Below are 19,197 nucleotides of genomic sequence, written 5' to 3' on the forward strand. Positions count from 1 at the left end.
AGTGTGCACGAAGATTGAAAGCAACAAAAAGAAGAAACTTGGTAGGAAAGGTGGGTGATGAAGTGAAGAGTTCTGCGATTGCGAATGGAAGTGAGCGCGAAGGTGAAGGTGGGTGGGTTTCTATGGTTGGAGGGTTTGGTTGAGGCGTGTTGCCTTCATCGCGTTGTTATTCTGTGTATGAGGTCAAACAACCTATTGATGCGAACTGGTCAGTGTTTCCTCTTAAATGGTTTCATCTTCTTAGGAAGGTATGCTATGCTTTTTCCTTTCACTTTTCCAATGAATTTCAAGCTTCTTTATAAGTATGGATGGAAGAAATAGGAGCTTTTTTAGGGATTAACCCAACAATTGTTTTGGAGGGGCCAGGGTCTGCAGAAGGAGAAGTGAAACTAGCTTCAATTTATTTCAACACAGTGAATGAAATTTTGTGGCAAAGAAATTGGATTATGTATACTTTTGACATAATGACTCGAAGGAATCTGATTGTACATATTTTTGTCATCCATGGATTGATTGTCCTGAACAAATCATGAATCTAAAATCTACGTGTTTAATGATTTCAACATCTTTTAAATTTTTGTGCAGTATATTCGTCCTAAACTCGGTTGTCATCCCTGCATTGTGGTGGATATTACCTGACCAAAGCTCACAGTTTGTTTCTCATAAACTCTGTGACTTAGGTGGCACTTTGAAATTTTATTCTTTCGTACGTCTTGCACTCATTCAGCTCTTTTATGTAAGTATGAAATATACTATTTTTTAAAGTGCACATTGACTGTAAAAAGTACTTTGTTGCATTGCTCTCCAAGTTCATTTTGTTTGCCTTTATAACACGCATGGATTTTCAGTATTGCATAATTTTTCATTTTGATGAAATGCATTTTAGATACGTGTTTAATGATTGTCCTTTTTTTTTGTTTCCTGCAGGTGCTTTGGTTTTACCCATTATACGTGTTTAGCATAGTTCTTAGCACAATTTGGTAATGTTTTCTTTTTTATCTTCTTTCCTGCATCTTTATTTTAATGCTGTATGTGTTGGGCTGTTCTTCATTGTTCATGTTTGCTGTCAAGTTAATTCATATTTGTATATGTCTTCTATACTTAGTAATGGAATTTCTTCAACCAGGTAAAATTAGCAAAGTACTTTTAAGAGGACTAGATATCAAAAGAATACCGAAAAGTATAAAATATTATAGCCCTCCAGTCCCATTCTATATCCATATAAACAATCCTCCCCAAATAAATATTATAAACTGCCTTTTCTATCCAAATTAAATTCTGGGCTGAAATTCTTGTTGGAAATTATAGTTTGACTCCCAACATTGGTGTTAAATACATCTTTAGAATATATGAAACTATCCAATGTTATCTTGATCATATTTTAGGATATCCTAGATTATCCTTCATGGTTAGTTTTTTAATTTCCTCATTATGTCTTAGGTTTGGTTACCATCTTTCCTAATATCTCATGATTTTTTTCCTTATTTAGTTAGGATTATGATTAGTATAAATAAGGGTTAGTGCTTTAGCTTTTACCAGAATATACTGTCACATTGTAATCATTCTAATTCTCAATATTTTAAGTCTCTTTTCTGTCGATTTCCTCCCTCAAAACCTAAAGTTCCATAATTTCAACATGGTATCGGAATGGTATCATCCTTTGTGACTTGTCCAATCACTGCCAAAATGGATAACTTTTGTGTGGTCAAGGAAGAAGGGTTTCAAATCCTATTATGTTTCTGAAGCAACAAAATGGGTGAGAAAATTGTATCCAAAAAAAAATAAAAAAAATAAACAGCGTTGTTTCAGGTGTAAAAGTGGGTTTTTGATTCATATATCATGATAGTGCCTCTATAGCATGCAAAAAAGCGCTATTTTGGCTGCTATGACCACTATAGAAAACCAATGCTATATGAATCCCATAGTAGTCCAGGGCATTCTCTCAATTTCCTCCCTCAATACCTAAAACAACTTAATTTCGACATGCATCGATAATGCCTAATAGTGTTTGGCTCTAAAGGAAAATGCTTCAGTCTAATATCATTTTCCCATTGCAATAACAAGTGCAGTATTCTCAAATTTAGATTTCCATATCCAATAAACTAACACGTAAAGTGGACATGAACTAGTATGTTGTTTCACTTGTCATCTAAATGAGAATTTGATGGAAATAGGGATCCAAAGCCAAGGCCCTACACATTTAGCAAGAGTTTTGAAAGTGTGTGAGTGTGGGAGGGATCTGGTTAGTTATAGGAAAAAACTACGGGTACAATACCACTAGCCACTCTACTATCAGTTCTACTCTTGTTGAAGCAGTGTATGGTTTCCCTCCCTCAGAGTTAGTACACGCTGTCTCACTGGTGAGACTTTAGCAGACATAGTAGCTATGATGCTGAGTGAGGGATAGATATGAGGCACTTAAGTAGCTGAAATACATCATATCATGGGCACAACATACTATGAGGAACAGTATTGATACTAATAGGAGGGAAGTCACCGCTGGTGATTGAGTTTATGTCAAACTTTACTCACATAAGCAGATTTCAGTGGCAAAAAGGATCAGTCCTAAATTGTCGGTCTATGTCAAGCTTGACTCAGTCTTGGCTTCCAATGATACCAATGTCCTAGGAAAAACTGACTGAGTGGTTGATCCTTTGGAAATCTAAATCAGTAGAAGAGGTCACTTGGGAAGAGACCGGCATCAGTGGTCAATTCCCAAACTTCTGCCCTGAGGACAATACATCTTTTGAGGGTGGCCGCTGATTGAACTGAGGATCCAAAAGCTAAGGCCCTATAGTTTTATTCTGTGGTCAAAACCAAATTAGAAAGAGTTCTGAAAGTGTAGGGGTGAGTTTGATAGTTTAGAGGAAAGAGGAAGGCTAGGAGGTTGCTCTATAGGTGGGAGCTCTTGCTCCTATTTTTTATATTTGCTTTTCCTGTTTCTTGCTGAATATACTAGTCTCCCTTTGAAAGATAGGATTTGTTCCTATAAGAATTGCTAACAAATGTTTTTAGGTACAACGACATTGCGAAGTATGGGTATGCTGCAATGGGAAGATCTAAGTTTACTGTAGAGAAAGGCTCAAGCCAAAACAACTCACCAACTTTACAAAATGCTCATCATGTAAAAGGACCATCTGGCTTGGGAGGGTAAAGTTCTAAATAGTAGTTACTTCATTTTTTTTCTCATTTTCTAATTGCTATTAATTCTTACTGGGTAAATAGTGCTAAAAGGTTCAGCTAGTGTGTTTGCTTAACTCAGGGTCATGATTGGAATAGGACAGCAGGTCTATTCAATACTCCTTTTGAGTGTTTTTTTTCTTGAGGTAATAAAATCATTGTAGTTTCAGTTTCCAAATTGATAGGGTAATATATACATGCCTTGATATGCAATGAAATTGATTTTCCGTCATTTTATCCTTACACTAGCAATTTCTGATGTTATATGCAGGTCTATGCAACAGGATTCATACCATACATAGGGAAGCTGCTCAACTTCTTACTCCTTTCCTGGATGTATGCATATTACTGCTTCGAGTATGTGCTCCATAACTTCATGTATGCTTTTTACTTGATGTCTTTAACAGTTGAATGCTTGTTCAAAAATATGCTTTTTTATTAGGTACAAATGGAATTTCAATGAAGTGGCTCTTGACAGAAGGCTGGACTACTTTGAATCTTACTGGCCATTTTTTGCTGGTTTTGGTAGGTTATTTTTATTAACTTATTTACTTGAACTTTATTAAGTATACCTGTTTGTTTAGCTACTAGAGAATTTTATATGTTTAGATCATGTGGCTTTTTGATTCTTTTTATTGGTTGATCTTTTTATTGTACAATATTCCTCCCCCATACCTTCGCATAGCGAAGAGCCTCTGGGCAATGGGGTACAAAGTTTATGCAAGGGTAAGGTTGCGTACAATATCCCTCCCCCATACCTTCGCATAGCGAAGAGCCTCTGGGCAATGGGGTACGAAGTTTTTTATGAGATCAAATCAACTTGTAATACTAACCTTTGGAGGAAAAACAGTTCCTTTTTTTGTGTGTTTTTTTCTAGTAAAAGGTAAATCATTAATCAGTCTCTGTAACACTTGCAAGAGACAAAAAAGTTATGGGTTTTTAGTGGAAGGATAACCAAGGGAATATGGATGAGGATTGGGGAATTTTAACATTGTGAAGTGTGAAAGTTATTAAGCAGAATGCCATATAATTCATATGTAAAATTGACTCCTTGGCTGTTGAAATTTAAAATTCATTCTAAATTCTATCTTTTTGAAGAATATTGAACATGAAACACAATTTGTATATTATATATAATGCTCTATCTTCTGATTCACTTCATGTTTGACATTAATATGTAACTTATATCCTTACAGGGAGCCCTTGTGTTCTGGCCATATTCTTTTTCTCTCCCCTTGTGAGTTACGGGATTATGGCTATACTTTTCCCACTGGTATGAGTGACCATGTTGTTTATTTCCCTTCTATTTCTTTCTTCCTCCTGCATTGAATTTTTTTTTTTTTTGGTGTTTTTAATGCTTTTTTGCATTTCCTTTTGTCATTCAAAATTAAAATATCATGTTAACTTTATCATGAATCAATGATAGTGAATTAGCAACATACATTGTATATTTCAGTTTGTTCTAACTGCAACTGGGTCAGAGTCCGAGCAAGAAATATCCTTTGAAAAACACAGATGGAGAGCTGCCGGAGTAGAAAGACTTCCAATATTTTATGTTGCAGACAAAGTGTCGTAAGTTCTTCATTGCTTATCCCTTTGCTCTAGACATTGCATTACTAAACTTAACTAATAGGCAAGTGGCCCAAAAGGGGGCAGTCATGTGGTGATTAATGCCTAATGACTTTATATGATACGTGAAGACACTAGTTGCTCTTCTAAGTGCTAGTTGTTTCAAGAATGATGCAAAATGCATTTTTCTGTGTTAATTTGACAAGTTTGAGGTTGTCAAATCCTTGTTAGTTACCTTATATTTCCTTCAGCATACCCTCCTGTTTATTGTTGCCTCTAGATAAACATTGACTTCTCAAGTTGAAAATATATATTAAAGTTGTTTTTTGTTCTTCTATGTTTAATAGAAATATTCACCAATGTGCTGTGCTATAGATGAAAATTGCTTATTGAACTCTATTAAAATTGTTGTTATCATTATTTGACTATGAGAAGATATTAAACTCTTCCTGTCCTTCTGTATTTTATACTTATGGAGAGTATCGGAAAAGGAATTGTTTAATGTTACATCGTTATGGTTCTAAATGATTCTGAGTTTCTAGCGAATGATCAAGTACTTTAGTCCTTTAACCAGTAATCTTAGACATTGGCTAATCGATCTCATTTGTCATTTAAGCTTAATTTGGGTAGTCAATTATCTCTTTATATCTGTTTCGCTGGTGAAGTTAGGACTTAGGATGCTATTAAGGGTAATGGAATGGTGATAGTTAATGTTAACATTGATGCTCAACTTCTTTCTGATAGTTTATTTTTCAATCAATCACTATTTGATCACCCAAATTTATAATAATGGCTGATGAGCTTGCGTGATGTATTATGAAGTACGTAGGGAGCTATCACTAGTGGTACTTAGTTATTAGTATCATTTTAACCGCATAATTTGATTGGTATTTGTGTAGGATGTGGATGCTATCTCTTTTACCCATGGAAAAAGGGGACCAGGTGCAAGACAGAAAAGCACAATAAGGTTGTCGTAGTCAGTTATTCTGGCATGGCATAGCAGATGACAAGTGAGAACACAAACTGATTTATTTTATGCTAGCAGTGTGCTTTACTATGTAAATATTTGGAACTCCCTTTCTCTTTTACGATTAATTTGTTTCGTTTGCTATGTTTGTTTCCTGTTTAATGCTGTAGGACAAATTCTATGTAACAAGCTGATGGGATGGGTTGGTTGCACACGTGACTTCAGAAAGTTAAAGCTACTAACCACTGCCAGACCAAATTCAAAATCCATCAAAGTGTGGACCACGTTACAGAGAAAATTACTGTGTAACATTATAATTTATATAGACATTATGCTGTATTTCGTGTACATGCAACGTGGATTCTTTGCGCGTAAATATATTATATTTAAAGTGACATGCTCATTGAAATGTGAAGTGTGCTGATAGTATGTGCATATATCCCTGCCGTCGTACTGAGTTACCATCCTAGTTACTAGGGTGTGAATCTTTAATGCAGTGGTGGGCTTGAGATTATTTGTCAGTTCAAGTAGTATGTTTGATTTCTCTAAAGCAAAACCTCGGGTTTATGTGTCTGTACACACACAGACTGAAAAAATTTATTGTGTCACTCTCTTGTTAATGCTCTCAACTCAGACAAGATTGCTTTAAGTAGAGGAAATTATTTGTAGTCTAAATATAAAAATAAATTTTTTTTTGACATGGCATAGTGCATATTGAGCTTTTGTCATGCTTATCTTGTACTTGTTCGACAAATAATGTATTATCTTAAATCATCATATTTTATAATTATTTGTATACACAAAGAAAAAACAAACTAAAAACTTAAATATACTTAATATTAAATTTTTTTTTAAGTTTTATATTTTCTTCGGTTAATAGTTAAGAGGATTGGTTAAAAGAATATAACAACTCTACTTATTCTAAAAGAAATGTATGAAGGCCATAACACATTAACGGTCAAGATTACAGAGGAAAAGTTCGTGTTCTTGTTTGTATGGATCATCTTGAATGTATTTGATTTCAAAGAGAGAATTAAGTTACTGAAGATGGAAATGGATTGGATACATTTGATTCATGCGATTTTGGAGAGAGAGAGAGTAAAGTTACAAATGTTTCTTTTCTTAGTTATAGTAAAATTGATTTTTTAGGCAAAAAAAAATTCAAATGTTTAGGTATAAAAATCAATTTTCTATACAAAAAATATTATTTCTTACTTATTTTTCTTAAATCAAACAATACACAATATCATTTTATTTTTATTTTTTCAAATTATATGACAATGTTTGATTTCTCTAAATCAAACAATACACAATATCATTTTATTTTTATTTTTTCAGTCTGTGTGTGTACAGACACATAAACCCGAGGTTTTGCTTTAGAGAAATCAAACATACTACTTGAACTGACAAATAATATTTGAAAAAAAATATTATTTTTTTTCAAATTATATCATTTTATCTCTTCTAAACTAAACACACCCGAAAACAGATTATCTTAAAGCTTGTTTTTGAGATTGAGTTTGGTTGAAACAATTCATGTTTACTTTCTTTTTCTTATACTTTGTAACAGAAAAAATCTTGCAAAGGAACACAGTGCTTATTCTTTAAATATGATACACCCGTTAATGGGTTTAAACCACTATAGTGAGTGATGTTACTTGTGTTTACTTTTAGGGACTTGCTATTCCTGTCACCTATTTGCTAAGTTCACCTCCATCCTTTTAATAAATTTTCTATTTTTACCGAAATACTCTTGATAGAAATATATTTCCGTTGGTTGAGATACACAATGAAAATATATTCCCGTTGTGTATATTTTATTTACACCTAATAACATAAAAAATAAATTATTTGTGTTGTGTATTACTAATACAAAGGGTTAATTGCACCTTTAGTCACCTATCATTCATGTTTTGGTGAATTTTGTCACCAGACAAATAAATTTACACATTTTACCACTTAACTTTTAAAATTATGCACATTTTGTCATCTAATTTTCAAATTTTCATGCATTTTGCTTCCTATATTATAGTTAAGCATTTTTGTTTAGAAAATTAGGTGGCAAAATACACCAAATTTTGGTGATAAAATGTGTAAAAAGGTTTAGTGACAAGACCCAAAATTTTGATTTTTTTATCAAAAAATATTAAAAATTAATGTTATATTAGTATGGAGATTTGAACTCAAGACCTCCTTATCACTTCAACCATTATGCTCCTCCCCAACCACCAAACTATTTTGTGTCTTTGAAGTTTTTAAAGTTAGAAAAGAAAATGTGCAAATTTTTTTATGAAAAAACTTCAAAAACTTAAATAATGAATAACTAAAGTCTAATTAAGCTAAATGCAAAATACATAATGAAAATATTTTTTGGCTGTGAAATTTGAATTAATAGGCATTGAAAATGTTTTTCCGTTATGTACTATATTTGAATTGCAATCATTGTTTTTGCTTTTATGCGTGATCAATATCAATATTGTTAAAATATAATTAGGAGAGAATAATTAAATTAAATAAGAAGTGAGATAAAAAAAATGATGTTTTCAATAATAATAAGTGTATTTAAAAGAGTGAGTTAGAAAACATGGGATGATTATAACAGAATTTTTTGATACTAGTAGCAGTTCCTATTTTATATGTTAAAGGAAGGGAATCATTGTCCGATAATTTGACGGCCACGCGCGGCAATTGGCAGGCATATGATTGTAGCACGTGAAGCGCGTGGTACTTTATCTTCATTGCATTATTATTGGGTGAGATGGTCCCCATCCAATACACTATACATCCGTGACCCCAGTTCATCCTGGCCGTCGTTTTCTTTATTCAGGATCAATTATCTATCCTCCATGTTTCTTTATGTCCTTTCCTTAAACACAAATTAAAACCCCCAAAACACGTATTTCAAAACTAATTTAATTCTCAGGTCAAAACTTGTGCTTTTCATAGCGGTTTGGTACAAGGAAAACTATTATCCAAACAACGCCAAAGTCATTAACATAGCCCATTTGCTCCACCTTTTTTAATTTTGTTTTCATAAAAAAAAAGTCACTTTTTCTTGTAAAGTGGGTGAAAGTTTAGTTTTGTCTGCTAATAAATTATAAGCTAGGGGTATCCTATGGTGTTTCCCCCCCTAGAATCACAATATGCCATATCCACACATTAGGGAATGACCAATATGTCTTGCTTGGGTCTTTTAGTTATATAACATATATTGGCGTTTAATTTAGTTGGGATCCTATTCTAGAATGCCAAAAAAAGGACACACATGAAGGTAGCATCATCTGTGTCTTTTAGATGACTATGCTTTAGAATAATAGAATATCTAATTTAATTTCCCTTAGATCTTTACTAGTCAGAAAAAATATTACCCGTTTGCGGTATATATAAATCATGTCCTTCTACTACCATTTCTAAGAGGAAGCAGAAATATCAATTCTGAAAATTTTTTGTGACAGCTTGCAAGAGAAAACCAATGTAAAAATAAAACAGCACCTTTTGTGAATAGTAATAGTATCTTCTTTACCCACTTAGACATTCACAATATGAAATGAGGATTCACTTATTCTACAATTTAGTTCAATAACTTTTTATAGATACTAAATTTTACTAATCTAATTGTTCAATTGATAGTTCTTATTTAAATTAAATTTACCTAAAATTTAATACACGATCATTAAGATAATATTATACATGTTAAATTTATATTTTATAACATTTTTAAGTAGTTTTCTGTACAAAAAAACATTATTAAGTAGTTACTAAAAAAAAACATAACTATTAAATAGAATAAGTGTCCACAACTTACTCGTAAAGTAATTAGTTTCCCATCTCTCTCTCCCTCGATGTGTGCATTTACATCCGAAATTAGCTTTGTCATATTGAAAAATATAATCAAATATCAAATCCAGATATAGAAACTGCTTTCGCAGTGTATAATGAATTGGGAATCCAAAGCGTCACTGTTCTACATATAGCAAATAAAGGTAAATGGTTAAAAGTGTGAGAAGATGAAAATGGGGAATAAAAAGAAAGAATGATTGGGCAATGAACAGAGGCGAGTCATCTGAAATTGACTGTTCAAGTCAACACCAAGTCATTTTCCTTGCCGTCCTGGCTTATAGACAACGTTACCATCCTTTAATTATGCACCCTCATTTTTCTTCCCCATTTTTAAGTTATGATCCATTTTCTTCCTTTTCTTTTTGTCTTTTGCCCATCACAATTGAATGTTCTACTTCCCCTTTTTCGCATTCCTTTGACAAATCATCCACTTATTCAAACAAATTAAATATCTTAGTATTTTGTTAAATTTTATGCAATTATTAATTATAACCTACAAAGATCTGTAAAAACAGTGCAATAGTGTTCGCCCTAGCTAGACTTACAAATTTATGCACAATTATAACCTATAACATTATATATGTAGCAGGTTTTCATACTCCCATGAACATTTCATTTAAATATTATAGACTTCGCACAATCAAAGCAACCTATCACTTGCCTAAAGTATGCACAATCAACGAATATGAGAGGGTATAATATACTAATTATGACTTCGCACAATTCTTCTTAATAACTTTCTGATGATCATCTCTCGTCTTTAGTCATTAGCAAATAAACATAAAAATATGGTTAGGATATAAAAGAAAAAATGATTTTTTTAAAATATACATATAACCATAAATGAAAATTTAATAAGGAAAAAAAGAGGATAGAGTGAGAAGGAAAGTGATGGAAAATAATGCCTTCCTGCTTCTTACATGCCCCCTGAAGTTATCTTCAAAGACATACAAGTAACTGAGATTTGTATGGTCTAGCTAGCAAGAATTACTATTTATATATTTTGGGCTCACACTCCTTTCTTACCTGGCAATCCTATTTTGCTTAGTTGGCTACTCCATTCTAAATTCTAATGCATATTTTTTTTCTTTTAGTAATTTTAGTAAGAAGCCATTTCAAATAACGTTTAATGTTATTTGTTAGATTCTAAATTATATTCTAACGGCAGCAGCAACAGAAATGTTTATACACTTTACCGCGGTAAGAGGAAGAGAAAATCTTAAAACTATTTCATTTAATAAATAACATTAAACGTTTCACCCAATAAAAGCGTTAAAAGGAGAATATTTAATTTAATAATAACATTAAAAATTTACAAAAATAACCATTAAAAGGAAGCCAAAAAAGACTTCAGTAAAAAAAAAAATGTGTAGAAAAGATTTGAAATAAGAAACAAAAAATATATATGAACAACATGGAAGGAAGGCATTCAAATCTTTCCCTTTAAATTCTTTTGTTTGAATTGTTTTTTATGCTGTCATACATAGAGAGAAAAAAGAAGCAAATAAAGTAAATAAAAATAAAAATACCAAAGCCAAATTTCCTCCTATACAAACTCTCTCTGTCTGCTAAGTCCCTTTGGACCAAAACCAAACTGTAAAATAAATAAACATACCAAGATCTCCAAATGAAGCTAAAGAAAAATGCACTTCTTCGAAAGAGAAGAAGTACAAAAAAACAGTGACTAGAGCAACATCTAATTAGAAACTCAACTCAAGTACTGTGGTGAGCTAACTAGCATGCATCCATAGATATTTCAAAAGCACTCACTAATCACAAATTCATTCAACTCAACTTCCAACCTGCAAGAGAGAAGGGAAAAAAAAATCAAATAATCAAACTCTAGTTCCTGCTTACAATGTAAAAATACAAGTTTAAATGGAGGTATATATATATATATATATATATATATATATATATATATATATATATATATATATATATATATATATATATATTTAAAGTAGAGATGAACAGGAAGAAAAAAACTAACCAAATAAAGTTCATTGGGAGCTATTAGGATCATCTTCTCCACTCTCACTTGGTTGAGATTGATGCTGATGTTGATGATGATCGGAATTAACATTCAAACTAGCCCTTGTGTAAGCATTAAGTGCTGCCAACATGCCCAAGTTGGAGTCGGACATGGCGAGGCCCAGATGCTGTTGCTGCGGCATTGACATGGACCCCAACTGAAGCGAACCCGCACGTGCGCCTTGGAATTCAAGTGCACCCGGAACCGGAAGGTTGAACCTTGGCATGAAACCACTCACACTTTGAGGAAACGGCCACATCTGAGTCTCCGAGGAAGCAGAAGACGAAGCCCCCGCGGTAACGGGAAGCATCCAAATTGTGCTACCAGGGGGCCCACTGGCGGGAGAGGGTGCCACGGCCCACATCGCTGTTGCGGGAAGCAAATTGCTGGGCCGAAGAAGCCCAGAACCAGCTTCGGATTGCTGCTTCGGTAACTTAGGCGAAGACCCATCACCATCACCGCTCTCGTTCTGCGATTGGGTATTGTTGTTGTTGATGTTATCGTCTTTGAAGAGATCTTCTCGGTAGCGTTTTCTAAGGTAGTTGTCGCCGGAGTCACCGGCGCCGCTGGGAAGGGATTCTGGGATGTGATCGGCGGAGAGAAGCTGCTGCGGTTGGTGAGCGTGAGGGTGGAAGCCTAGTAAGGCGGGGTGTTGAAAGGCTTCCTCGTAAGGGTGGTGGGCGAGAGCGAGGGCGCCGTGAAAGGTGTGCGGGGCAGACTTGGAAGGCGGGGCCGAGAGAGTGGAGCCGCTGCTACGGAGGGAGACGTTGAGGGAGGAGAAATTGGCGGGGATGGTACCGGTTCCGGTGGCGGCGATGATGGCGGGCTCGGCCTGCTGGAGGAGCCACTCGATGGTCTCGCCGTCGGACTTATGGCCCAATTCTCTGGTGAGTTGGAAAACCCTAGCGGCGCAGGTGGCAGGCATTCGAATTCTGCGGCCGCGGCCGTCGACTTTGGTGTGCCTGTCCTTGGTGGATCGCTTAGGGTTGGCGGTGGGGATGGCTAGGGAGGATGAAGAAGCAGGACTACTAGCTCCACCTGTCAGCTTCTTCATTAGGTCTCTTCCAGAGTTATTCTAATTGTTGCTATTCATCCACTTGAAACCTCAAAGTCCATTGCATCATGAAAGATTCACATTGATTAAGTGCAAGTGTGGCAGATTGATTGGTCCATCAAGTGTCAACTGAGAGAGTAAGAAAATAATAATTGCTGAGATGGTTAAAAAGGGAAGCCATACATAATAGACAAGATAAAGGCATCTAATGCACCACAACACAGCTCACCCACATTAATCTTTGTTTTTTATGTCTTTCTCTTTCATATATAATTTTTATTCTCATCATCAATTTTTATTAGTGGACCATTCACAATGACACAATTACCCCCACTCCATCCATATTTCATTTTTCTATTCTACTGTCAGCCTTTATATTCTTTTGATCCCATCTACTCGAAAGTTTATCTTCTGCCCATGTTGTATTCAATGGCTAAAAAGTAGAATGCTTTAACCTACGATATATAGACCAAACAAACTGAAAGGAAACCAAATCATTCGACCTTAAAATGGAGAAATAGTTGAAATCACGATTCAACAACATTATTTGCGTACTTATATCTTTTACACAATTTTTTTTAAAAAAAAAAAAACTGATACAAATATGATTTGAACTTTTACTGAATGACTGTATCAATATTGCCATCTTTAAACATGTATAAATAATTAATAATAATTATGTAAAAACTACTGACCTGTTCGGAATGTTTATATTATTAGTACAAATTATATGGTGCAATTAAAATGAATTTTTTAGCCAATTTAAAGACATGGTTAGAGAATGAAACATAATAAATTCCTACCTTAGTCGAAACCATTCAAAGCCCTGACTGAAAGCAGCACGGCAAATCGCATGCCACGTGTTAGGACCATTATGCAATGATTTCAAAAAATGTTTTTAAAGTTTTGACATTATATAATATCATCAATAAATTATTTCAACTAGTTTTTAACGTATTTTAAAATAATAGTTTTTAGATTTTTTATATTTATTTCATTTTTATCCTTAATATAATCATTTATTATATTTTAAAATAAATCATAATTTTATTATTTTTCTATAATTTTATACTTTTTCATCTATTTTATTAGTTAATTTTACTAAATACTTATAATTTAATAATTTAGTTATTCAACTTTCAATTAAATTGTTAACTTTTAATTAGTTTTTTTAATTAATTTTATCCAACATAGTCATAATATAAGTTTTTCTCATTTTTGTTTTTGGCACTGGTCATAGTCATAATATAAGTTTTTCTCATTTTTGTTTTTGGCACTGGTCTTGAAAATAGTCTAAAGTTATCTGGGCACATTTTAGATTTCGTCTCTCATGTATGATTCCAATATTTATATGCCAACCCTTTTATATAAGTGCTCCATTAACTCCTCCATCTCCAGAAAAATAAAAGAATGAAAAAGAAAACTAATCATCAGAACAAACCTAACACTTTTTGACAAAGCAGACATTCAGCTTCCCCTATTAAAATTTAAGAGCACTTTTTTTCTCATTAGTTGTGTGTTTAAAACTTTTATCATGTTTTCCAGCTGGAGAAATAAGTTGTACTATTTTTATTTTTTAAATTACAGAAAGAAGAGCGAATTCTGCACCCTTTGAGTTGTATTATTACCAAGTGTACAATTTTGTCCTGTCACAACTATGGTGACCAGACTTAGAAAGAGTACTTGGTGCGTGTGTGCCCCTATCACTTTTACTACTTTCTTGTATTAAATCAAGAAATTTTCTACTAAAAAAATTCAAAAGACTAATCAATTCACAACTATAAAGAAAAAAAAAAACAAAAGAAAATTACTTGCCAGCCATCAATCCAATCTGGACCCCCTTGCTTTATTATACTATTCCCGTTTGTACAGATAATCATCAGATATAATTAAATCTACTGACCACACAATTTTAAATTCAGCAAATCAACTGCCATTATCACTCAGATCACAATTAATGCATAAATAATTCACTATATATGGTGATGATTTCACAAACTTGTGCAGTTAACATCGATGGGTATGTTGGTAAATAACTAAAAATTGGGCTCTATTAATTTCACTGTAGTGCCTGCTATGCGAGGACAGTCACAGTGAGAATTACTATTTATACATCACACTCTGTTTGTTTGGTCTTCCTATAAAAAAAGGATTCTTGACAGAGACTTCTCCATTTTTCCTCTATTGTTTTTTTTAAGAAATATCCTCGGCAATTTTGTTGCATATATGTACAAGTTCTGACTAATAAAAAAAAATCTGCTAAAAGTTGAAAGTTGCTACAATATATTACGCCACGTTTGAAAATGATGGTGTCAGAGAAATTTCAGCCCCACTTACGCTGTATTTGAATCAGGATAATAAATTAGTGGTCTACGGCTTACTTAAATCTGTGCCCCTCTGCTAAAATTAAGTTTACCATGTCCTATCAATGGTATTTCAGTGCCAATCTTTATTTCTTTCTGTTCCCACTTGCTTTCCTTTTTTAAATGCCATCTTCGCCTTAATCAAGCTTTTCTTTGCCAAATATAACCATGCAAGGATATTTAATTCAAAAAATCAAACAAATTCACTTTTATACATGGATTTCAAATATATTTTACCTTTTAGGTTATTAATTAAAGAAATAATAAATATTTTTATTAAAACTAAAAACATGCAATAGGTTATCAAATTTAAATATTTTTTATTTTATTTCTTAACTAATATTTCTATAGTAAGCAATTGTTATTTTTTTAAAAAAATTAACTCAATTTGACACATTTTTTTTTTTACTTTTATCTATAAAATTGGAGAAATTGAACATAACTTAAAACTAAAAAAAACTAATCTATATGTTTGTTATGTGTAATTTTTTATCCATAAAAAAAATGTATAATAAATTTATAATAATTTATATATTTTATTCGGTCTATTAAACTAGACACATTCATGTTTAAACATCTCCTTAAAAATTTAGATGTTTGATGCGAAATATAATACAGTTAAAATACCTGGCTCAAGAGAGGCATCTACTTCATTATTAAATATTATTAGATATTCTTAAAATGTTAATTAAAGAATAAAATAAAAAGAGAAGAAAACATTCTGAATATGTTTTTATCATTAGTTTAATAAGAGTCTTATGCGTGGCAAACTTACAGAGCAAGTGGGTAAAAATAATCTAATGTGAAGAAAATGTGCATGGATCCAAGGAAACAAAGGGTCAAATAAAATAAAAAATGGAAAGCTGCAAAAATTGGGAAACTTTTCAGTTCTCATAGTTTGAGTCCCCTCTTGTACTTGGAATAGAATGCTATAGCTGACGGAGATAAAGGTAAGTTTTGGGCAACGTCAGCTTTGCTTTGCTGCTTGCCATTTGTTTATTTATTATATCGTAAATATATTTTTATTTGTTTTGGTTGATGTATGTTTTTATTTATTTACAAATGTTAATGATTAATTGTTAAGAGAGATCAAATTCATGATTTTTTTTTATTCATTTGTTTTCTTACGTTGTCTCTATGTGAAGATACCCCACTCCTTGGGTTTTTTTAAAGAATTTTTTTATTGATAATTTATAGGATAATCAAATATTTTAAATAGAAAAATAATAAAAAATTAATTATTTGATATTTTTTCTTGAAATCTGAAATAACAGTTCTAACTAAAATAATATGTGTATCGTAAAAATGTATTTAAAACAGTTAATTTGAATGCGCTAATTTTTTTTAAAAAAAAATAATTCATTCTACTATCTATTATATACAATAGATCAGTGTGACATAACTACAATTCCCTCGATTGAAGTCTGCATTGACAAATTAAAACAAAACCAATTTAACGTACATCATCTCATGACTAAGAGAAGAGGAATTAATTAATTTAAGACCCAACATAATGGCTACTGCTGCGTTCAATTTGCTGATTCAAAGTGTTCATGGTTTGATAAAGATTATTCTTGTTTCCCCGCAGCTGTTCCATATTTTAGGGTTATGCATGCAAAGACATTTTTGAAACACCACACCAAAAAACAAAAGTTGGGTGTGTTCTACCAATTTCATGATATATTTTCCACCCAATAGAATGCATATTAGAAATAGAGAGGAGCAGCGCAACAGTTTTCAATAATCAAAATATATAAGTATGGCAATTTGGAGAACTTGGAGGGACGTAACTGGTCAGAGAAGGATTCCATTTAATTTATAATATATATTTTATTTTTTTTATCAATCCAAATGAGTATAGATTTTTTTTTTTTTTTATCTTTTCTTCTTCTAATTTCAATTCAAACAATTTAATATTTCACTGTTTTGTAATGTACGTTCTATTTTTCATCTTTAATTCCATCTTGGATAAGTATATTAATTCCATCTTGGATAAGTATATTAATATATTTTAGTGTCAGCATACATTTAAATCTTAGGAAAAAAAAAATAATACTAATTGTCCTACACCAGCGAGATGGAATTAATATACTTATCCAAGATGGAATTAATGATTTCACACACAAGCACGGATCTAAGAGGGATAAGCAGGGCCTTGCCGTCCCCCTTATACACACATTTATAAACTTGATATATTTAACAAATTTTTCCAATCAAATAATTTGGTTAATAAAAGTTACCATTTGAAGGTTATTAATTGTCTCGTTAGAATTATTATTGACATTGACAAGTTATTAACGTTGTTGTTTTTGTCATCTATTAATATTATTACTTGATAGTACTAACTAAAAGTGATAATGAAAAAAAAAATCCAGGGACTTTGGACAACTGAAATTTAGATTAAAAGCTAAAAACATAAATTCAAAAAAGTTTAGGGAAAAAAGGAAAATTAGTTTAAAAGTGGTAAATGAAAAGTCCAGGGACTTTGCACGGTTGAAGTTTAGATTAAAAACTAAAAGCATAGATTCGAAAAAATTTAGGACCCGAAAAATAGGAAATTTTTTAGGGCTTGTTCGAGAGAATATTAATAAAATTATAAAACTGTAGTAGCACAAGCAGACTAGAAGTGAAATAATGATTGTACACAACGTTTTGAACATAGCCCAAATCACTTAGGACCGAAGACTGTTAGCCCAATTCACTACGTGAAGTTCATTTTTCTTCAACCCATTTCTTCATGAAAGGATTTTTATATATAAAAAAAGTACGCATGAAAGGAAATAACATTCTTAGAGAGAAAAAAAAATAAACACGAAATGTCAACCCGTTATATACAGTAATACAGAGAAATAACATTGTCAGTAAATCACGACGATATTCTACTTATTTCGAAAGTGGAAACTAACACATAGTGAGTAAGATTTGTTTACAAATTTTTGTTTCTTCCTGACAAACAGGAGAATGGTCATTTTCAAAGGTGTGACATGTTTCGAGTCAAAGGCAAGGTGACACTGACAAGGAAGAACTCAGATTGCATGTAAAATGCTCCTGGATTTCCAAAACTCTCATCCCATTCAAAACAAACATTGAATGCATCCTGCCTATCTCCCAAGTTTGGTAACCAAGGAACATGTCCAAGTTCTAAAAAAGGTGTACAAAGAAAACTTAAAAAATGAGTTTGTGATCAACAATAATTTTTACACATTTGCTACTTATACACAAACCATCCGTAAATTAATTGTTAGTTTTCGCTAAACAAAAAAAGTAATTAGTTCCAGGATTGAGTTATTATGAATGGGAAAACTCGTTAAGAATAGTAACAGGCAAGAATAAACCCGTGCCTATAAAAGTATTTATATATTATTTATCAATAAAGTTCTTACATTTTCCATGAGATTCCAAGCCGTTTTTATAAAAATATTTGTATAATACTTTCTAATCATTTACAACAACAAAAAAAATTATTGTCATTTTTAAAATATAGATTTCCAAAGTCTACACTAGGGGTGTTCAGATCAGATCTAAAGAAGAAGAAAAATTATCAACCAAAAAAAAATTATATCACTTTTTTTTTATAACTGAATGGTTCAATTCGGTTTTTAGTTGGTGTTTTTGAAACCGTGTACGTACAGATAATTTTAATATGCATGTATATCACTTTACATGTATACTCTCATTACTCTAGGTAATTTAGTGGTTATAAAGCACCTATATCAGTTTGGTATTTATAGAATATGCAGTACCCATAATTTAGTGGCAAGCCAGTGGTTGGAGGATAAGGCTCGATAGTGAAGTTGATGTGTAAGATTTATAATCATGAATTGGCTAAGTTATTAGTTGGACATCCATATGTTAGGCGATTGACTAAAGCTGAAAAAATACTTATTACTAATATGACGAAATCAATGGTCAAACCAAAAAACATTCTGCTAACTCTTAAGGAGCACAACGTCAATAGTTGTATGACTATCAAACAAATATACAATGCAAGAAGTGCATACTCTTGTTCCATAAGAGGAAGTGATACTGAAATGTAACATCTAATGAAGTTTCTTGAACGGGATCAATATATTCATTGACACAGATTAAAGGATGAAGACGTGGATCGGGATATCTTTTGGTGGCACAAATTAAGTATTTAACATAAAAAAAATAGTTATATGTGAACACATATCACTAGTTAGACAAG

The 19,197-nt window shown here is 32.3% G+C and overlaps 2 protein-coding genes across 3 annotated transcripts; one reads left to right on the top strand and one right to left on the bottom strand.

The window, feature by feature from the left end:
- LOC114390991 (protein EI24 homolog) lies at nt 1-6,313 on the top strand. 2 transcript variants are annotated; one of them, XM_028351968.1, is made up of 11 exons: nt 1-248; nt 586-736; nt 928-980; nt 3,016-3,150; nt 3,263-3,326; nt 3,452-3,516; nt 3,623-3,705; nt 4,377-4,453; nt 4,637-4,752; nt 5,649-5,759; nt 5,887-6,313. In XM_028351968.1, the coding sequence occupies exons 1-10, from the start codon at nt 85-87 to the stop codon at nt 5,713-5,715; spliced, it is 975 nt and encodes a 324-aa protein (XP_028207769.1). In that variant the 5' UTR covers nt 1-84; the 3' UTR covers nt 5,716-5,759; nt 5,887-6,313. The 2 variants fall into 2 exon arrangements, with proteins under 2 accessions (XP_028207769.1, XP_028207768.1); XM_028351967.1 differs by having other exon boundaries at nt 3-248; nt 3,452-3,537.
- Nucleotides 6,314-10,971: 4,658 nt separating this feature from the next.
- Nucleotides 10,972-12,859, bottom strand: LOC114391186 (transcription factor TCP8-like). The gene is made up of 2 exons (XM_028352206.1): nt 11,550-12,859; nt 10,972-11,358 (listed from the first exon to the last, which is right to left on the bottom strand). The coding sequence occupies exon 1, from the start codon at nt 12,643-12,645 to the stop codon at nt 11,560-11,562; it is 1,086 nt and encodes a 361-aa protein (XP_028208007.1). The 5' UTR covers nt 12,646-12,859; the 3' UTR covers nt 10,972-11,358; nt 11,550-11,559.
- Nucleotides 12,860-19,197: the final 6,338 nt, after the last annotated feature.

This window comes from Glycine soja, chromosome 16, assembly GCF_004193775.1.
Source record: "Glycine soja cultivar W05 chromosome 16, ASM419377v2, whole genome shotgun sequence".
NCBI lineage: Eukaryota > Viridiplantae > Streptophyta > Magnoliopsida > Fabales > Fabaceae > Glycine > Glycine soja.